General features: G+C 34.7%; 2 protein-coding genes and 1 pseudogene across 4 annotated transcripts; 1 reads left to right on the top strand and 2 right to left on the bottom strand.

The window, feature by feature from the left end:
• Positions 1-1,393: 1,393 nt before the first annotated feature.
• LOC118031357 (small ribosomal subunit protein uS5c-like) lies at positions 1,394-4,693 on the top strand (annotated as a pseudogene).
• Positions 4,694-7,198: 2,505 nt separating this feature from the next.
• LOC118031355 (nonsense-mediated mRNA decay factor SMG7-like) lies at positions 7,199-12,848 on the bottom strand. Of its 3 annotated transcripts, none has more exons than XM_035035738.2 (6): positions 12,711-12,848; positions 11,499-11,583; positions 10,801-11,406; positions 10,524-10,646; positions 10,185-10,390; positions 7,199-9,541 (listed from the first exon to the last, which is right to left on the bottom strand). In XM_035035738.2, the coding sequence occupies exons 2-6, from the start codon at positions 11,553-11,555 to the stop codon at positions 7,480-7,482; spliced, it is 3,054 nt and encodes a 1,017-aa protein (XP_034891629.1). In that variant the 5' UTR covers positions 11,556-11,583; positions 12,711-12,848; the 3' UTR covers positions 7,199-7,479. The 3 variants fall into 3 exon arrangements, with proteins under 3 accessions (XP_034891629.1, XP_073268704.1, XP_034891628.1); XM_073412603.1 differs by lacking the exon at positions 12,711-12,848 and adding an exon at positions 12,537-12,687; XM_035035737.2 differs by lacking the exon at positions 12,711-12,848 and having other exon boundaries at positions 11,499-12,694.
• Positions 12,849-20,831: 7,983 nt separating this feature from the next.
• On the bottom strand, positions 20,832-21,914 carry LOC118031354 (VQ motif-containing protein 4-like). The gene has a single exon (XM_035035736.2). The coding sequence runs from the start codon at positions 21,763-21,765 to the stop codon at positions 20,932-20,934; it is 834 nt and encodes a 277-aa protein (XP_034891627.1). The 5' UTR covers positions 21,766-21,914; the 3' UTR covers positions 20,832-20,931.
• Between the last annotated feature and the right edge of the window lie 352 nt (positions 21,915-22,266).

Here is a 22,266-nt window from a genome sequence, read left to right as displayed (position 1 = left end):
TTTTTTTTTTTTTTTTTTAATATATATATAAGTCTTCTTTTTATTTTTTAACAACTTCTTGGTATAAATTGTAAAGCTTTTAGCATTGTGTGATGAAGTTTTTGTTCCTCCTTTCTTACATAATCGAACTCGACTGAATTCATTCCTAACCTTGTTGAAAATGACTTGTGTAGATCTATGAGGTTATTAGCTGGGACAGAATCGTTTTTTTTTTCAAAAATAGGGTGTTTGTTCGTCTTAGATAATAATAATATAAAATTTTATTATAAACTTGCTCCTTTTTAATTTTTTTGGCGTATTATTCTAAAAAGGAAAAACTCTTTCTAAAAAAACTAACATGAAGTAAACTTTTTTTCATGAATGAATAAAGTTTTGAAATACAAAGTGAGAAGTACTTATAAATTCTTATGTAAAGATGAATTTGAAAACGCGGCTCAACTCATATTTCATTAATTTTATTTTTTTTGTGAAAAATTATTTTTTGTTATATATTTTTAATCGTTTTTATGTACTGATATCAAAAAATAATTTTTAAAAATTTTAAAAAATATTATTTTAATATAAAAAATACTTAAAAAAACAATCATAACTATACTTCCAAATAAATCCTAATATGACCAACAAGAATAAACGGGTTCGGATAAAAAAAGACATTATGCTCTTAATTTTTTTTTTTTCAACCTTTTTCTTTTTCCTTTACAGGTTAAGGATAAAATAGTGATAGAGGACCTCAGTCCTCCTTCATGGAGATCTTCTAATCTCCACACACACACACACACACACACACACACACACACACACACACACCAACTTCTATTTATATTTATATACAAGGTAATTTTTAATCCTTCATTCTCTGACTTATAGGCTTATATCGGTGATGATGATCCACATTACTATTATTTTTATAACCAATTTCTATAAGTATAGTACATTTACCATAAAAAAAAAAATTCTTTTGATATTTATTGAAAAAAAAGTGTGTATATATATTGGATTTTTTACATAATTTATTATGTGTTATTACAATAAAATTATATTTTTTTTTTCTTTTCAGTTTAAAATAGAGGCTTTAATGTTGAGGGCAATTTAATTTTTTCTAATGGCTTATTGATCATTAAAAAATTATTAATAATTAATTGGTGATGAAAAAATCAAAATACCCGTCTAATAGAGCTTCTTTATTTGCCTATAAGGTCACAAATATAATTTAAGAGTGTGTAGACACAGTATTTCTTACAGTATTTTCTCAATTCGTTTTAGCTTTTTGTTAATTAATAATACTGAGAAAATTTGAAAAATTCAAACAATTGATAACTATATTGAAACTACATGTATAAATGAGGGACTGAGTTGTATTTCTCCTAATTTTACACTCCTTCCACCTCCTCAATTCTCAACATCAATTCTCAACTCCTTTTGGTATAAGCCTTCCTTCCCTTCTCCCCTTGGTCCTCCACGCACACCAATGTCCACCACCGCTGTAACTCTCTCCTCCCTCCACCTCCACACCACCACCACCTCCACCAGCACTCCCCGCCTTTCCCTCCTTCAACCCACCACCAAACTTCTTCCTTTTTCCTTTTCTCTCTCACCCAAATCCCCATTTCTCTACCTCTTCTCTTCACACCCCCAAAATCATAAGAACAATCACAAGAGCCAATTCAAGTGACATGGACACTTCCTTCTTTAACAATGTTAATCCAGAAGAAGAAGTTGTGTTTGACCCACCAACCCAACCTGAAGACTACATTCCTCCACTCTCCTTCGATGAAGGTCCAATGGAAACTGAAGAAGAAATAGCTGCAGCTTATGAGGAACTTTAGGGTCCTGCATATAGTGGAGTTAGTTTTTTAGGCAAAGATATATATGTAATGGATTCTAAGGTTAAAAAAACTAGTGGGTGGGGCTCAAAATCAAAGAAATAATAATAAAAAAAAAAAAATAAGGATGGGTTAGATGAGAGAGTTGTTCAAGTTCGGAGAGTGACTAAGGTTGTTAAAGGAGGGAAACAGTTGCATTTTAGAGCTGTTGTTGTTGTTGGGAGATAAACAAGGTCAAGTTGGGGTTGGAGTTGGAAAAGCTAAGGAAGTTATTGCTGCTGTCCAAAAATCAGCTCTTAATGCTAGAAGAAATATTATTACCGTACCTATGACAAAGTACTTGACTTTTCCTCATAGGTATATCTCTTATCCTGAAAGTTTTAATATTTTTATCGGTTTGTTATTTTCATGTGGTTTATTATGTTTATAGATAATGTGAATGTTGGTTTTGTATTCTAAGGATTGTAATTTGGAGATAGTTGCATTTGGTTCTTTTTTATTTTTGTTTAAGTGTGAAGGCTTGTCTTTTCGGTTAATTTTATTGACTCTTTTGTTTTAAGTGAGTTTTGGATTTGTTGGTTCTAAGGATTTTAGGCTCTGACTGATTGTGAAATTTAACTTTTTTGTATTGGAGAACTAAGTCTGACCGAGAACATGCAGCTATTTTGGAGATGGATAGCTTGCATAATCGCATTTGAGATAAAATGTGGAAAACCAAATATATGAAGAATTGTTAAGTTGGCTGTGACAAGTCATTCAAGTTTTCTGTACGAGTAAGGCTGACTTGATTTGTGGAATTTCTGCAAGGATTAGAGGTGTTTTCTGGCAGTTTGGAGATGAGAGCTGTTAGAATCAAGGCTGCAAGAATTTTAGGTGTTTTCTGGCTGTTAGAATCAAGGGTTATTAACTATTTTTGTAACATGTAAGTGTAATGTTCTATGACAGAAAATGTCCTTGGGTGAGTATATAGGATTTGGAGTTGCTTTGGAGGGTTTGGCAATTCGTTAATCTGGGATATAGGTTTAGGACTAGCTGTTAATTGATGTATGTTTAGATTGGGTGCCTATAGGAAGCTTAGGGCATCAACATTGCTTTTGAAAGTCTAATTTGATTTACTCAAAGCACTGGCTTTCATCATTCCTTGTGTCTCAGTGCAAATTAGGCATTTTTGAATTTCTGGAAACTTTTGTGCATTTTTTCTCCTTTTTTTTTTTTTATAAATTTCAAATTAAGACTTTATTTCTTAAAAATAAAACTGCAGGTCTATGGGGAGTTTTCTGAACTTCTACCTTGTTGTAGAACCTAGTTGCCTAGGAGGTGAAACATGAATATAAATCATCTGAAGTTGATGGACTCTATATTTTTTCAAGTTATATGCTCTGAAATAGGATGGGTATTCCTATAAGGTCAAAATTAATGAATATAGTATATCATCTCAAGTTGATTGGCTCATATATTATCAAGTTATACACCCTGATGATAGGTTGGATATGCATCTGCATTGATTTCCATTTTTTCTTCTACCATGAACTGTTTTTTGTGTGTGTGAGTTTTGCTGTCATTTATCTAGCATTGATAATATAGTGCAATTGTTAAGAAAAGAAACACCTTCATTGACTATAAGACTAGACCATGTCCCGAGCCTTTTTGGTAGAGATTTGAGCATGATAAAGATATTGGAGCATGATAGATGCATAATTCACAAGAATACTCCTCTTTTAACCTACCCACAATAGCATGCCTTGCATTTTACTTATTTGGGTTTTCATATAATGGAGCAAACAGTTCCAAATTAGCTAATTTAGCAACTAAGCATTTTTAACAACTGAATGGCAGATCTGAGGGAGATTTTGGGGCGGCAAAGGTGATGCTCAGACCTGCCTCACCTGGTACCGGAGTGATTGCTGGAGGTGCTGTGAGAATTGTTCTCGAAATGGCAGGTGTTGAGAATGCGCTGGGAAAACAACTTAGGAGTAAGAATGTGCTTAATAATGCGAGAGCCACTGTTGTTGCAGTGCAAAAAATGACGCAGTTCAATGATGTTGCTTGTGAACGTGGGATCCCAATGGAAGAACTGTGGAAATGAGTTGTTCGGAAGAAGCTTTAGTGATTTTTTTCCCCCTGAATAACCTTTATTTTTGTACCTCCAATGTACATTCTGTACAAGGTCATCGTGGTTCAAAATAGCAGCAACAAGAACACGATTCATTCATTTTTCTTTCATGTTTCTTGCCCAAGTTATTCTTTAATTGTCCTGAGAGCTATTCTATGCATCTTTCCTTGACAACCTGGCAGATCACTGTTACTCATCAATCCAAAAGTTTGGCACTCTAGACTTTTGAAGTTGTAACTGGAAAGTCCTGACTGTTCTACATCAACATGATACCTGAACGGCTTCTCCAGGTAACAAGATGAAAATATTGAACATTCTGTTTGCAACACAAGAAATACTAATGGATGAAATGTTGGGCATGGAAAAGGCATGGAGTGGAAGCTACAGCAATTATGAAATATGTATGTCTTCTAAAATACTTGTTTATTATTTATACAAGTATAATTATTTTAAATGGCAAGTTGAAGCATCTACACGTTGGTAGTCGAGAGGTTGGGGTGGCCAGATTCTGGACACGTATATTGGATTCAACTCCCATTAGAAGTTCATTAAATTTGTGGTTTATCATGTCAATCGGTGTGAGCATGAAAGATTTTGTGAAAATCCAACTCGCATTCAGTCATTCTACAGCAACGAGTTAGAAGCGTAGCAGTCTCATCAGGTGTAAGTTATGACATTCATTTTATTCATTTTTGTAATATTATTTTTTTACATCAAATTGTTTATGATATAGTATATGGATTTCTTGTTTTAATAAGTTATATGGAAGTCAGACATGGAGGATGTGATACAAACAGCTCCTCCAATTTGCATAATGATCCAAGTGCACTATTTGGTGATAGTGGAGTTTCATTGCTAGGATTATGTGATGTGACATTTTAGATTCTATCAACATATCATGGTTGATGTTGATACGAATTATGGGATTGAATTTTTTAGATTATATCAACTAGTTGCATGAGGGGAGAGATTGAATTTTTGAAGAGCAGCATCTCACCATTGCAGTTGATGTCTACATGGATTAGTATGTGCATATAACAAGATTCTTTATCACACCGGCATGAGACATATTTCAAGGCATGTAGTACATGTTAGTATATATGTCTTAAAATTAATTAGTTGGTTATATATGTCATTAACTTTGTTCATATATATATACATATAATTTATTAATAAAAGCTTATTTATTTTTAATATTCATTAAATATTTTATTAATTAATTTAATGTTTGATTAATGAATCTAGAGTAAATATAAAGTTCTTGGGACAAAAATATTTTGCAATAGAAATTATAAAGTTGTTATAATTATGGAATTCCTATTGCATTAAAGTATTGTTTCTAAATATTTTTAGTCAATGCTCTATTAAAATTTGATATTAATTGGAGTTATTGAGATTAATACTTATGGGAACATTCAAAACTTGAGCTAATCTTTTAAACTTACAACCCAAGAAATCTTAGACTTAGGCTCCTAACCAATTCAATGATGAATGATTAGATTAAAAAAAAAACATCAATTTTAAAAATTAACCAAAGAAAAAGCAATGAATAATGACAATAAAAAGACTCGAGATAACTTTGATCATTTTCAAAATTAGTGAAAGACTCCATAGTTTCTAAACCTGACACACAAGTTGACCCAAGGCAAGTCTTGGGTCATGAGTTAGGTGGGTTGACCAAGGTCAACTAAAAAAAAAATATTTTATAAAAAAAAATAAAAAATAACATCATTTTGAGGAAAAAAAAATCTAAAAATAAAAAAGTCAATGGATTTTGACTTGATCTTTCTTGAGTTGATCAAGTCGCTAATCAACTTAACCTATAGGGTTAAGTTTTAAAATAGTGAGAAACTCTATGAAAAGAAAAATAATAAAAATAAAATATCTCAATCTCCAATTGAATAAATTCTGAAGAATGAAACTAAAAAGCATGAGTTTTTTCTTTTTTTAAAAAAAAGACCAATCAAACCTGGATGAACCTCCTAACCTTGGGTTAATCTCTAAAACTCACAACCATTGAAATCCTAAACGAGCTCAATCTAGAAACTCAAATCCCAAATCAATTTAATTTTAAAGAATAAAATAAAATAAATTAATTTAAAAAATTTATCAAGTGAAAAAAAAATGGCAATAAAAAGAATAATGATCAAATCAGATAAAAAAGAAAACTTAAGGAAAATGAATTTTTCAAAAAAAGAATTTTTAAAATTATCTCAAATAAAACAAATAATAATAAAAAGAATGAAGACCAAATTTAAAAGATAAAAAAAATTGAAGGAGATGAAATTGAATAAAATTATAATTTTATAGATTATTTTAAATAAAACAAATAATTAAAAAAAAACTTAGATCAAATTTGAAGGAAAAACAAATTAAAAGGTTACTTTGAATTCTAAAGGTTTAGGCATGAAAATCAAGGAGGCGAGAGGTAACAAGAAAGAAAAAGGCTATCAACTTCAAACTCACGCGCTTCCATGTCATGAAGGGGCCGCCAAGATTATTCAAACGCCGACGTGAATGACAACATTTAGTTATCGGACAACATTGCACGTGTTAGTAATTTTTTTATAATAATATTTAAATTTTATTAAAATATAAAAATATCCATGAGTCAATTTGATAATAGAAAAGAAAAGAAAAAAAAAACCTTGATGAAAGGACAAGAGCAATTAGAAGATAATTTAGCAGACTTTGCTTTTAGGGTAATTAAATCATTTTAGTGTGCTAAAAAATTAAAAAGACTTAAAAGCCTATATGTAAGTTCAAGTTTTTTTATTTCAAAGGATAATTACATTATTTAATGTGCTAAAAAAATTAAAAAAATTATGTCCCCACATAATTTGAAAATAAAAATTGTGCTGTAGTGAAAAGACATAATTATCCTTAATTCATAATTTAAATGTTTATCATTAAAGAGTAAGTTTGTCATTACACTAATATAATAAAAGGTAATGTATTAATATGAAAGCAGGTTAATATCTAGCAAATTAGTTAAAGTCACAAAAACAGCATGAAAGCAGATCAATATGATCTTTGCAGGTTAATATTTGAAATGGATTCTGAAGTCAACTTCCAAAGCATTCTCTATACTCTGCAGTAGAGCATATTACACAGCAGATAAAATCTCGAACTGATAGAACATGTCAATTTTCACGAACTATATATATAATCCTACAGATCAGAATTTTTTCTACGGAGTTTCTTGAGCTCTTTCTTCTGGAAGAATGGTTACATATGCACACACATTAACACAGATTACATGTTAACAACTAACAAATGAACAGTTATCATCTATGGATCATTACAGGCTGAATGAAGTTCCCATACATATAATCCTACAGATGAGAATTTTTCTACGGAGTTTCTTGAGCTCTTTTTTCTGGAAGAATGGTTACATATGCACACACATTAACACATATTACATGTTAACAACTAACAAATGAAGAGTTATCACCTATGGATCATTACAGGCTGAATGAAGTTCCCGTATTGAAGGTATGTAGCTATGTGCAATGCTCATATCAGCCATCTCGCATGACAATTTCAACTTCCCATATATGTAGGACCTCTGAACGTTGGATCCTGCTGGAGCAGCCATTCTTTCTCCTTGAGATACTGCAAGAGTGGTTCTGGCTCATTCACGCCACCACATCCATAAGGGCTCGGTCTTTGATAACCATAAAAGAATTTGTTCCTTTGATCATCAGTTCCATGAACAGGAGGGAAACCTGGAAGCATTGGCGGGCTCCCTTCATAAACCAATTGATTAGAAGCCACAGGAGTTGACCACTGATTAAAAAGACCGGACCTGGATATGTCGTGGAAGTTTCCAGTGTTCCCAATGGTGTAAGAATGTACTGGCCATAAGTGACTAGTGGTGCGCTCGGGATTCTGACTTTCCCTGTACTGACGAAGCCATTCAGAAGAAGTCATTCGACGCACTGGTGTGTATGCATCCATGAAGCCTGGAATTCCAGGACCATGATGAAGAGGTTGATGAGAACCAGTCCAATTTGAATAGGCACTCACTGGAGATGTGTCAAAATAATTAGAATTAGTTCTGTTGATAGTTCCCAAGCTATTGTAGTCAGTGAAAGTAGATTGGATGCCATTAAGCCACACAGCATCATCAGGAAGAAATGGGGCGGACGGCACTGGAGCTGAATAAGGAGGAGAAAAGTAATGTGGGGTCAAATGTTCATGCGTGGAACTAATTACAGAGTCAGTTTCACTGATAGAGAGATCATTCATGGATGCTGATGCCATTTCCTGAATAGGTGCCAAGCTATGTCTACTCATGTCACCTTTACCTTTCACCCTTTCATTGCTCAAACCTCTATTGAGAACCCAAGCATTGAGTGAGGGTGGCCCAGCAGAAATGGAGGTGCTGAGAGATGGAGTCCCATGAGAGTTAGGAGCTTCTGAAACCAGGTGGTCTGCTGTATCCTTTAAGGGAGGCTCCTGCTGTTTCAGAGGTTTGATGCACCTGAAATTGGTGAGGTCAGAATGGAATGCTGAAGGATCACCCTGGCCCTGGTTTTGTGCTATTAGTAGTGACGTAGCACGTCGCAAGCATTCATCAGCAGGCACGACCTGGTCCCCAGTGTCTTCTGAAGGTGTTTGATCATTGGAGGTGATAGACCTATAAAGTGGTGCAGAGTTGTATCTTGTGAGAGGCTTGAAGAGAATGACTTCTTCCTCCTCTAAGGAAATGGATTTTCCATTCACAACAGGGCTACTTGGTTTCTCCTCAAGGATTACCTTCTCACTTTTTTCTGTTGATTGTAAAATTTTCTGGTTGGGATCTTTCTCTTGAACAACAGTACTAGCAGACCCCATCTTTTCCAACTCTTTCCTGTCTTGAAATTTATTTGATTCAGCAACAGAAAATCTTCTTCCAGATTTATCATAGAAGATCCACTTGTGACTATTGTTTGTTCTATCTGCAATCTTCATTGCAGCATCAATGATGCGATTCGCACGGTATCGAGTTCCAGTTTCAAAACTGTCTCTGTGTCCCCAATGACTTGTAAAATCTAATGGCACCTGCGAATGAGCTACTGGTGCAAAGCCTCTCAACTCATAGTCTTCCCAAAGAGCAATACTGTGTGGAGGCTCGACTTCACCACTATTAATGTCAAACTGATTCAAAAGTTCAAGAAACACTCCAAAGAAATAAGACATAGCACTTGTACTTTTATCATCAGATCCATGTGTTTTGAGTTCATCAAGAATACGCACTAACCACTCCACAAAAACAAGCAAAGCTGGTAAAAGTGGGCAAGAGTCCAACAAATCTGCCTTCAAACATCTATCAGTAAGACGTCCCATGAAAATGAATGAAGCAGCCACTGCAGCTTGTATTAACGCAATTTGATGGACTTCAGTTTTACCCTTTGAATCTTTTTCATCTGGGATATTTATTAGATTCTCAATGACAAAGATGAGTAATGAGATAAATTGAAGGGTTCTAAAAGGACCACTCCTGGCTGAATTCATATGCTGATATGACTCCATTGCAGCTTTTAAAGTTGCATCATCTAGTGCCATCAACACATCCAGCTCTTTAATTGTAGATGCAAAAGTACAAGGAAAGTCCTCAAAACTGCCACAGATTGAAAAGCAATTAGTACTGTATACAACCATCTTTTGTTTAGTAAGGAGTTCAGAACAAGATACTTTAAAAAGCAGTCAACAAAATTTCAGCTCAGTATGACATAGTGGAAGTGGTACTTTCAGAATGCATATGATAAAAACATGAATTAGTAATGTGACAGCATATTTCAGAAGGATGCCTCCTCAATCATGTTGCAGCTAATAGTCCTATATAATAAGAATAACAGTTTTAGTTTTGCTGGCCAAAATTCCAAACATAAACATTATTCTGTTGACACAGAATTTATGGTAATTGCTTGATAAAAAAATTCTTACACCTTATGACTTTGAGAATCCACTAAAAGATCATTACATCTCAGAAGCTCAACACAAGATGAACATTCAATTTCAGAAAAGATGATAATAGAACAATTATCAAGGAGACTACCCTGGATAGTGAATGCTATACCAATTAACGTATATCAAGCATTCTACCAACAGAGTAGTGAAAATTACTGCAGGAACCAGAAGGCATCATAGCACATGCTACGTATAACAGAAATTGAGAAAAAAACAAAACATTATTGCATAATTAAATCTAGAAGGGAACGCTAAAATTGTTTGGTAGAAACAAAATGTGCTTCAAGGATTACCTGGATTTTATGAAGAAGAAACTTATTGTTCTAATGATTAGAGGCCATAAATGTGTCTCCCTTGAGCCTTCATCTTCAGCTTTCAGAGGCTTGCAATTCAAAAAATCATTAGTGGATTGTGCTTCAGTCCAGACGCTACTTTCAGATGGTCGTAAGAAATCAAAGCAGGCCTCACTAGAAAGGTAATGTAAATGAGATGACCTGTTCTGGAAAATCACAAAATCAACTGAGAACTGCCAAAGAAAAAAAAATGGCAGCACAGCAATCTGTTGGGGATAGCATTTATACAAGAGAGAGAGAGAATGAGAGAGAGAGCTGGAACATGAGCTGGAGTCTTACTCTTTCAAACAGTAAAATAAGGTTATTCCATGCATCAGGGAAAGGATCTTTAACAGCTAAACTTCTTATGCAGTGGTACAAAGCTAGGAACTCATCACCGACATATGTTGCCAACACTGCCAACTGAAAATTGAACATATTTGGTTATGTGCTATATATATGAAACCAGGATAGTAGGTTTTAAAAGCAGACAAAGTTATAAAAGTCATTCTCATGACTGAGGACCTTTCATAAGTTTCTCTGCTGATATCATAATATGGAAGTAGCGTGAAAGTACCTGATTTTGGGGGTTTCCACTGTCGGGCCAAATTATTGTTGCTTCCAAGTAATGAGCGACTGCAACTGACCACTTGTGGTTCTGTGTGTCAGATTTTTCACATTGTTCTCTGTATCTAGCAAGATCCCCCAGACAAACTAAAAAGCGATGGCATAAAAATTGTAGTTTCTGCATTTTGTTGGGCTCAGGGGAAGCAGAATTGCCACCACTTCTATGGAAGGAAAAATCTTCTGGGAGACCATAATATCTTTTGATTTTGAAGATAAGATTTTGATAAAATTCAGTTGCTTCAGACAGAAATGATTTAAATCCATCAACATGGTTATCACTGCTTCTCTGTGCAGCCAACTTACTTTGTGGTGTCACAAACGTTATAGTCTCCCCGTTAGCAGAAAATTTCTTTATTCGTTTACGAAATTCATCAATATGTCTATAGTGAAGCTTCCACAGAGAATATTCAGTATCTTGAAGCTCCTCCAGTCTGTGATCACTGAGAATTAATTTCTCATAACTAGAGCATATTTTTCGATACAAGTCTTGAACATTGGAGTACAAAAGACCTCTCGTATGGACTAGTGTCCACAGCTGTCTTTCTAAATTAGCAACCTAAACCACAAAATTTCAAGAGTCAAGACTGGAAGAACAGGAATTTCATTGCTAAGGAAGAAGAATCACACAATTGAAGCTGCAGAATTTACCTCAACAAGAAGACTTGGTTTTTCTTTCTGATCCTTAAGAAGTGAATTAGTATCCATGACTGGAGTGGAAAAAGCCTTTTCTGACCTGTCATTTACCAGACAACGTAATGTAAGTGAATAAACTAAACCCCAAATTCCAATTTCAAAGATGTGATTATATCCCAGATAAATCTTCATATTCATGGATTCTATTCATCACATACAAAATATTGAAGCTTGTGATATTTAGCAATGATAAAGCTCGAGTAAATGCCCCCGATGAATTCAACTAACAAGTGTTGCTTCCTAAGTATTGACTACTGAAACATAAAACAGAAGTAAACTTTTCCTAAAGTACTCCAAGATAATTCTAAGGGGAACTAAAATCAAATGATGAAGAAGTCAATCATTTGATAAAGCCAAAAAAAATAAAAAACGGGGGGAACCGCCACAAAATAATGTCCATTGATACCATGTTATGTGATGATTAGCCAAAAAAATAAAAAAAAATAAAAAAAACAAATTCTCAATAACAGGCACCATGGACTCGAAGAACAACCTAAGAAGACATTTTAAAAGCATTCAAACTAGCTTAAAAATGGGAAGAATCTTTCTGGAAATGCTGTCAAGTGATCTGATTTCAAAAGTACTTCTGAAGTAAAATTTTGAAACAATCCAAAGTCAAAACAACATGTAACCTCCCTAAAAGAACTTGACGAGGCATATCACCCCCAAAAATCAACAAGCAATCAAGTATCAAGTGAACTCTACTAAAAATAAAAATTATTAGCAGTGTAGTAGCAGAATACAAGTAAAATCCAGCCTTTTTAAGCATATAACCATTAAAAAAATGATCGTCAACCTCACAATTGAAGTCTGAAAGCAAGCATCATGCAAGTCTAAAAGTGAGAACAGCTCAATTAATTGATGCCAACAAGTTGTAGACTTTAAGCAACCAGTCAGTTAAACGAAGAATTTTCCAACAGTATACTTCAGGAGAATTAAAGTGAAGAAAAAACTCATAAAACATGAATCAGGGAATTCTATAAGGGCACAAACCAAATTCACACAAATCAGAGTTGAACAACAGCAGAAGAAACAGTAAATGAAACCCACTTGAAATCAAGAAACTTGGACAGAAACAAGCATAAAAGCTATGATCTTTAATGATCATAAAAAGAAGGGGAAGAACTGTACTTGAAAATGAAAAAGAAAAATAAAAAAAGACAGTACCTGAGGAAATTAAAGAGTCAAAAACTAATAAAAGAAAAATTCCATTAAGTAGGAACAATGTTTGTAGTAGAAACTAAGACAAAAACAGCCAACCAACCAAAAGTGTACAGCTTTGAGAGAGAGAAGTGCCGGGATTGGAAGAAGCCAGAAGAGTAGCCACCTGGTACTGGTTCAGTTGTGAAACAGACAAAGTAAGAGGTGGCTGATTATTTATGAGACCGTCTTTGATAGCACTGCTTTCATTTTTCTACTCTATTCTAATAATTTATTTATGAATCAACTGTAATTTTAAAGTTTTTTATTTTTTTAAGTTATAAATTATTGTTTTTTTATGTTTTTATGTGGTTTTGAGATGTTTATATCAAAAAATTATTTTTTTAAAAAAAATAATATCAACTTAAATTTAATCCAAGCAAATTTTTTTAAAAATTAATATCTTAACTTGATCAATATTGAATAATTTAATATATCTATCTTTTATTGGTGGATTTAGTCAAGCATAAATAAGATGTAGTTTGACTAATTTTAAAGATATTTTTTAAAAAAAATTTATCTAAACTGATATTTTTTTAATTAAAAAAAATATAAAATAACATTATTTTAATATTAATTTGAATTAACCCAAATTAACCTAATCAACCTATCTTTTACGAATTCTTATATCCATGTGAAATTTATTCTCAAACCCATCTTATATATCCAACTTCTTGATTAAATATGTGCTATTCATATCGAGATTGGTAATTAAATGGTCTACAAATATGATTATCTTTAACTTAACTTTTGCTTTATTGTGTTTTAATTTTTTCTACAAAAAGTTCAGTTTCATTACATGCTACATATATATATATATATATATATATACATATATATATATATATATATGTTCGTAGCTCGCAAAAGAATAGTAAAGAGAGGAATAAATAAAGGTGCACATGAGCGATCATCATCACCATCATCAGTTTCTCTTGACAAAATGAGGAGGATCCCTTGCACTCCAAGCTAAATCCATCTTTTTGTCTTGAAACTTTGATAAGATATCAATAATAATCAATAAAAAAAATACTCATGCTTCATAGATTACCTTGTTCTCATTAGATTGTCCACTGAATCCTAGGTTATGCTCGTTCTCTACTTTTCAATTTTTTTTTTTTAAAAAAAAAAAAAAAAAAACCTAGTGCTCCCTTTATTCAATTCGATGAAGTCATTAAAACAAAACTAAATAAGTTTATGGAATAAATTAACACACCCAGCTAATAATATTAGGTATTTGCAGGGAGAAAATTTGAGTCTGGCCGAATAAAAGATTCAAATTCTGGGTAGAACAGTCTTGCCAACGTCTAAAAAATGTGGCCTTGATGAACGGATAAGGCATGGGGCAACTTAACATGGAGGCTTTGTGAAGGTAACATGCTCTCTAGGAAAACTTACATTTACACACACGAGTGTGGTTTGGTTGGCTTGGAAATTGGCAGGGCTGCCTAGCTATCGGTGAAAGGTGGCTGGTGGGTGGTCGTCGACAGGTCATGTTTCTTTCAAATGCTAACAAAAGTCAACAGATATGCTCAGCCATGTGAGAACAAAATGCTTGTTAATGATGAGGGCCCTCAATGTCGTGTTTTGTTGTAGTAGATGAGGACTTTATTAAGCTCCCTTGAACACGACCGCCGGTAGGTTAGGGCTAAATTACAGGCTCTATCCGATTCAAGAATAAAATTATAGGCTGTCTAAAAAGATGAAATAATTTAGAGCAGTGCTAGGAGATGATATTTGAAGAGAGAACAAACCCTAGTGTTAGAGATTAGTGTCGAGGGCAATACCTATCAGCACAGCCATATTCACATCGGAAGGGAGCCGGAGACTGGGGGGAGAGAGAGATATTGGTATATATTGCAAGGTGTGATGACCCAGAAACAAGTGGAGCTCGAATTTGGATCAAGCGTGAGGGATGATTTATACATATATTAAGACTTAATCAAGACTTTAGATCATAGCACTTTGGACTAATGGATGATTGTCTAAACATTTTATTCATTGATTCAACAATTAAGAAATCAATATGAATCCGAATAAATGTTGGTGGATGATGGGCTCAGAATTTGGACTTTTTGTACAAGGCAAATAAACACTCATGCAAAATTGAAACAGGGTATAGATGAACTTGAAGCTTACCAAGATGAAAACATATATACAAAATGGTGTGTGACCAATATCTTTTTAAAGATGCCTTGATCACTTGGGCGTATCTTTATCTTAATGATGCAACACATTCTGACATTGATGTATTAGCAACCTAGCATGTTAGCTCTAACCAAATAAAAAACCTTTGTAGCTGATATGTTGTAACATTTTCTTTTCTTTTCTTTTCTTTTTTTGTCTATCTTGTGCTGTTTTTATTCTATCATTTGAGATGATTGCATTCAGATTGATTGGATGGTAATTTTATGTTTAATATTAATAACTTGATATTGAAAATATAGGAGAAACTCTCCTGAATTTTTTGTAAAAAAAAATTACCCTAATCTTAAATTGAATTCTCATATTTCTATTTGTAAATTTAGGTCAAAAAATTGAAAGTTGTTACAGTAGTATTAGAGTGCTAGTCTAGGTTTAAAAGTTAAGTTGAAATCTGAGAAGTATTGGATTGTTTCAGGATGGTGCACACAAAGTAAAGTGTGATAACAGATCCCTTTTCAACATATAGACAATGTCAATATCCTGGTTTAAAGGACACACACAGAGATAGAGAGAAGATTCCTTGGAGGATTCAACCTTTAATATACTTACATTTGTAACCTAGATTGTGAGGGCATTAATTGAGGCAATGCCTCAGACACCTATACCAGGACCCTTAATAGCATAAGTAGCGTAGGTACTGCCAGTTGCCACAACACTGATGGACAATGTGGTTACACTGGTTTGGGTAGTGAAGAGCATGCTAGAATTGAAGTGTAAGTTATTTTTTAGAAGAACCAAATGTTGAGATAGCATGTAGGTGACAATGTGCAGTAGAAGAAACTATAGAGTAGATTTGGGTGGCAAAATATTTGTGAGTAAATTGTGCCATTCATTTACTGTCAGATAGGGCATGATCTTTGTAGGATACAATGCGATCTAGTAGACCTGTGAGGTGTTAGACATGGGTTAAGTTTAGGGTGCAATTTGAAAATAGTGACCCTTTAGAACCATGAAGGTAAGATGGTGGTGTTTAGAGAGGATAGAAATGTCATATCGAATAGTATTATTTCGATTATGATGACTAAGAAGAATATCTTACTTATGGTGCCCGTCAAATTAGCTGATTTGAAGATTGAACTACAAGAATTGTTGGATAAAGGGTTCATATGTCCAAATAACTCATCCTGAGGAGCTCCAGTATTATTTATGAAAAATAAAAAAAGATAAGATCCTTAGATTTTGTATTGATTATAAGCAGTTAAACAAGGTAACAGTGAAGAATAAGTATGCACTGTCACGGATAGATAATTTATTTAACCAACAAAAAAGGGCAAGGATCTTCTTGAAAACAGATTTGAGGTCAGGGTACTTTAAATTCTTGATCAAGGAACAAGATGTGCCAAAGACTGCATTCAAAACCCGTTATGGACATCACGAGTTCTTAGTAATACATTTGAATTGATAATGCTCCTACAATGTCTATGGATTTGATTAACTAGGTGTTCTGACCTTATTTGGATAAGTTTGTTGTAGTGTTTATAGATGATATTTTGGTTTATTTGAGATCATACCTAGAGCACAAACAACAATTAAGACAAGTATTGTAAACCTTTAGGGAGCATTGATTGTATACCAACCTAAAAGATTTTGACTGAATAAAGTGATTTTTGTAGGATATGTCATATATGTTGAAGGGGTACTAGTGGATCTTAGAAAGATGAAGACAATACTAAAGTGGGAGGGACCATAAATGCAACTAAAATTTATAGATTTCTTAGGTTAGCAGGATACTACAGGAGATTCATTAAAGGATTCTTCATTATAGCTATTCCGATGACTCGATTGACTTAAAATGGGACAAAGTAAGAATGGAATAAAAGTTGTGAAGAGGGCTTCTAAAAGTATAAAAAAAAAAAAAAAAAAAAAGGATTGCCACCGCTCCAGTGTTACCATTACCTTCAGAGATGAAAGGGTTTGTACTTTATAGTGATGCTTTAATGAAAGGTCTAGATTATGTATTAATGCGACATGATAAAGTGATTGCTCATACCCTAAGACAATTGAAGGCTCATGAAGGTAACTACCCAATAAATGATTTAGAATTGGCTTTAGTGGTATTAACATTATAGTTTGGAAACACTATTTGTATAGGTCTTGTGTTCGAATTTTCATAGACCATGAAAGTTTGAGATATTTAATGACCTAAATAGACTTAAACATGCAACAAAAAAAAAAAGAGTGAAGATCATTAAGGACTATGACTGAAATTTAGTATCACTCAGAAAGGGAAAAAGTGGTAGTTGATGCCTTTAATCACAAATACAAACAGTATTAAATGAACAAGAAGTTTAGGAAAAGAAAGAATTACTAGAATTAAGGAAAATTAACATCAAGATAGAAGTCAGGCTTCAAGATTCCTTAATCGCTCAATTAAAAGTGTAATCCACATTCTGTGATAAGGTGTTGGAGGCTCAACGGGAGGATGTTATGGCAACTAAAATAAAAAATAAGGTTGAATTAAGAGTTGAGAATCCTTTTTGGATACTAGATGATGGAATTATCACCATGAGAAAGCCAAAGTATAGCAAAAGACATGTTAAAGAATGAAGTGTTAAAATAAACACATGAATCTAAATTTGCAGCACATCTAGGAAGCACCAAGATGTATATGAACTTAAAATATTACTACTGGTAGCCAAGTATGAAAAACAGAAAATGGCAGAGTATGTGTCCAAGTCCAAGTGTGGTGTCTGTCATCAAACAAAAATGAGGCATCAAAAGTATATAAGACTTTTACTACCATTTTTAATACTAAAATAGAAGTGGGAATATCTCAGAATGAACTTTTATGTCTCATCTGCCTAAAAGAAAAGGGAAAAATGATGTCATATAGGTTATTATAGACTGATTTACTAAATATGTTCTCTTTTTACATATGAAGATTACCGGCTCAATTAACAACTTAGCTAAGTTATATGTAAACGAAGTAGTGAGTTTGTGCCAAAGTTGATTGTCTTAGATTGAACCCCCCAGATTTAATTCTTGTTTACGACCAAGTATCCAGCATGCTCTAAAAACAAACCTAAATCTAAATACTGCTTTTCACCCCCAAACTAAATGGCAATCTAAAAGAACACTCCAAAACCTATATGACAGGCTCAGGTCCTAATTTGGGATTTGAGCGGGGCAAACATTTTCTCCACCCAGTCCATGAATTAAGTTGTTAAAATCCAGCAGCTAGCCCAACCCAACAGGCAGTAGCTCAGAGTCTCAAACAGCCGCCCTATGCAAGTAAAATAGACATCATTCTTCCACAATCCAAACTCCATAAACTCTTGTCATAAACACAGAAGTTGTTTGGCCAGAAGAAATCACCAGCCAAATATATATATATATATATATGATAATTTAAATACAATGTTGAAATTTGATTGTCAATAAGTAATTAGAGTGTGACCGGTGCCAATTCCATCTCCTCTGCAAGTTGATTAGGGCGGTTTTTCTCGCCGCCATCCAACTAGGGATGTCCTGTCTTTTGGCTTTCGGATGCTTTCGCTTCTTCTTCTTCTTTCGCTCGGTTTCCATCGTTGGTGGAGTTACTAACGGCGTGGCCTGGACGGTTGCATTGGCTGCTGTGATTGATTAAGGGCTGTTTGTGTTCGCCGTGATAATGATTAGCAATCAATTTAAAGGCCCAGGAGGCAGGATGAAAAATCTCGCAAATCTTGCGGCGCAGCTGCAACTAAAATCCAAATAATTTTCACACCCTCGAGTGCTGATCAACTATTTCGATAGGTTGAGTTCTTGATTGCTGACTCAAGATTTAGAAAAGAAAAATATACACCTCTTTTAATAATTCAACATCTCTTGTAGTGGGAATAAACGCATGCATGCAATCTTTTAAGAATTGTAGTGGGAATAAACACATCGGCCATTGACATTTGTCCATGGAACTTCCCATCGACAATTTCCCACCAAAATGTTTTATCTTAATATAGTGAGGTTCTCCGTGTCTTTAACATCGTTAGTAAGAAAAGTTTATTCCATTCATATGAAAGTTGAAAAATTTGACATGATTTTAATATTAATGTGCCTATCATTCAACACTTGACCCCACAAACGAGTGAATCCACCCCCATGATTGATTGAATTGGGGCATGCCGTGTGGAAAAGATGCAGCTCGAAGAACAAATTGACAAGAGAAGGAGGAGGATGGCTTTTGATGATGATCGGCGAGCAAGGGGCCAAGGGCGGTCTCCACCCCAAACGGTGCACATGAAAGTTTCAAATTTCTCAGTTAATGACCCACCATCTGTAGGGTGCAGAGTCTCCTAACCAGATTGTCGAAAGAAAGAAACAAGTAGTATTAAGACAAACAGGAGAAGTCACAAGGGCCCACCCTTCCCACCATGTTTTCTGGCTTTTCCCATTACTGTTCCTCATTTCTTCCCTTCCTTTCCTTTCATCATCACACGTCCCCCTATCCCTACCACCTTCACTTTCCCGTGTCCCATTTTCTACAGCTTTGGTCTTCTTCGAGTCAAAAAGGAAGCTTGAAATCAGTGTTAGATTCAACGAAAGAGGAACTGCCTTTGCATGATTGCTTTTCCAGCACTCTAGTGTTTGAATATCTAAGTACCCCTCTAACTTAGGAAAACTCAAGTGGGCCATTCCTTTCCCACTCGTTCTTCCACCAGTGGGCCCCAAAACTTACTTGGATCGCAACAAAACGACCTCCTGTGGCTGAAATTCCGCCGGTCTGATCATCAAAACCACTAGGAATTTATTGCTTCCTTGAGACCCTAACTAGGTCTATCCTCCACTCCAAAGCAACAAAATATCGACCTTTTATTTAAAAAAAGTTCGCACTGTATCACATGTTCAAGCTTCCTATATATATATATAATGTAATCAAAACCCTGCCAAGCACAGTTTTTGATGGGGCCCTCATATCCGATGGTCAATTCCTTGTCCAACAAGACCCCTCACGGCATATGCTACAACATTATGCAGGATAGACTAAAAATAGGTGTTCTCTTATGGGCCTCGAGTGTGATTTCTTAACAGATGTCTCGAGAAAGAGTTTTCAGAAAGAAAGAGTGGGGAAGTGGTACAGGGTGAGATCGAAGAAGAGAAAAACAACACATGACAGTGCTTTTAATCCAAGCACATAGAAATGCTTGCCCCTCTTGGCATCTTTTTCCTCCACTGTAGAAAGTAGAAACTGAAAACAATAGGGATCGACAAGATTCCTTGGCCATTTATCCACTCTTTCTATGACAGCTGATCTGGTCCAAAGTTGCTTTTGCCCATTTCATACGAAATCTTTTACCATTAATCTCTTCCTTCCTCACTGTTCTTACATTGCCTCTGCAATGAGTTGTTGAGCTACTACTGAACTGGGTTTCTTTTTGCATTTATTGAAAGAACGGAGAAATGGACAGTCAGTAATTTGTCCTATTCAAAATTCAAAATTATAGTGATCCTGCATTTACTCGGAATCTTATTAAAAATTGCTTGACACCTATATTAAGTGCGAGATAACTACCAAATGGCTCTTAAATTCTCTAGATACTACATGTAACGTAACGAACTAGAAGAACCAAAAAGTTTAACCTAGGCCAAATTTGAGTAAAGTCCAACTATAATAGTATTATTTGTAATTAATGGATTGCTTTTTATCAAAATTTACTACTACCACCACTTTATTGCAAACTTAAACGTTACAGGAGTCAAATTTTGACTCTTTTACTTCTTTTCTTTTTCAACTTTCCCATCAACCAAACACTTCAATCCCATAAAAAAGGGGCCTAGTTGAGAACAGAAATTGAACAAACATAAAGATATACAATTGAAGCAAGGATCCCCTCATTCTCTTCAAATATTCAACAGCAGAAGAATTTTTTTTTTTTTTTTTTGCTCTCATAATCATCACCACCTTAATAACATCAATGCCAGCAATAATATATAGAATTATATATAAAAAATCTTACACGAAAAAAAAAAAAGATTAAAAATGACATTTATTACGATTATTTTTTTTTCAAGATGAAGGACTAGCTGAACCTGAAACTCTTGGCGAAGTAACAGGAAATAGAGGTAACAATCGGGGCTCAGTCTCTCTTGGTGTGGATCCGGGTGATGGATGAAAGTAAAATCCTCTCTCTTTTATCGCTTTCTCCTCTGCATCAGTATCCATCACATTAGCATTAACGAAGTTGTTGTTGTTGTTGTTGTTGTTGTTGTTGTTGCTGCTGCTCATGGGACTAAAACAATTAGTATACTTCGCTGATCCGGAACGGTCAAACGGGTCGGGTATTAAAGGAGTCACCGGGCTTAAAATAAGAGAAGGGAAATCGAGAATGCTTGGGGAGAGAATCTCTGGCTTTCTTGGAGAAAAACCCGAACTGGGTCTGGCAAATACCGGATTTAAAGGGTTGATCTTGAGGTTCTTGATTGAGTTTCTACGTTCATAAAGTTTGAACCCCGAAGATTGGTTCTTTTTTGGTATGGATTTAATTGGAGGGATGTTGTGGTTTCTAGGAGTTGGGTCGGGTTGTGAGATGGTTGGGGTGGTGGAGGTGGTTGTGGAGGCCGGTTTGGGCGATCCAGTCAACATCTGGACTACTTGTTTGAAGGAAGAAGTGTCAGCTTGCACAAAAGTTGTCGGGTATGGGTTAGTGGATTCGGATCTCGAAATGGGTTTGGGTGACGGAAGTGGTGGTGGGTAGTTAATATTGTTGTTCAGTGCAACATTATTTGTCGTCGTCGTGGTGGAGCTACTGTTGCTGCTGCTGCTGCTGCTGTGGCTATTTGGTGAAGGAAGGAAAGATTGTGGGTTCTGGTTATCTTGATGATGCCTTGGTGAGGTTTCCATTGATGCCTTCGTGGGTGTTTTTCTTCCTTTCCAATTGCCCTCTTCTAGCTGGGAGAGAGAGAGAGAGAGAGAGAGAGATGTGGAGATGGAGAAGAAGAAGAAGAAGAGGAAGGTCTCTTGAAGTGAAGGGAAGTAGAGATGTGGGGGAGACTTTGTTGCTTCCTTTGGTTTGGTAAGAAATGTCTCGGTGGGGCCTCACTTTGAAGTTTCCTAAGCTTGGAGGGAGTCTCACGCTTCAGTTAACGACACTAAAGAGTATTGATCTTTGAAATGGGTGATTAATTAGGGTTTTGACCACAAATAAAGAGAGCTCGTTAGGTCTAAAACATCCAACATCAAAGGGATCCTAAGTCCTAACCACTAGTTTCATAAAATTATCAATGTTCATCAACAAAATTTAATTTAAAGAAAACCAAATGCTATATGAAATTTGGTTTTGATTTTGTTACATGGCATTGTGCTTTAATCATGGTGTTATAAAATAAAATAATTAAACTATTT

Source organism: Populus alba, chromosome 11, assembly GCF_005239225.2.
Source record: "Populus alba chromosome 11, ASM523922v2, whole genome shotgun sequence".
Taxonomy (NCBI): domain Eukaryota; kingdom Viridiplantae; phylum Streptophyta; class Magnoliopsida; order Malpighiales; family Salicaceae; genus Populus; species Populus alba.
The sequence above is the reverse complement of the archived record's forward strand: the minus strand, read 5'-3'. Positions and strand labels throughout refer to the sequence as shown.

What these genes read in the sequence shown, in the direction of transcription:
- LOC118031355 (XM_035035737.2), bottom strand. Translation starts at nt 11,681, where the DNA reads ATGAATATGAAGATTTATCTGGGATATAATCACATCTTTGAAATTGGA. An exon ending in AACCAAGTCTTCTTGTTGAG is followed by an intron (nt 11,407 to 11,498) that starts GTAAATTCTGCA and finishes TTTGTGGTTTAG; the next exon opens with GTTGCTAATTTAGAAAGACA. An exon ending in TTCTTCTTCATAAAATCCAG is followed by an intron (nt 9,542 to 10,184) that starts GTAATCCTTGAA and finishes AATCTGTGGCAG; the next exon opens with TTTTGAGGACTTTCCTTGTA.
- LOC118031354 (XM_035035736.2), bottom strand. Translation starts at nt 21,765, where the DNA reads ATGGAAACCTCACCAAGGCATCATCAAGATAACCAGAACCCACAATCT.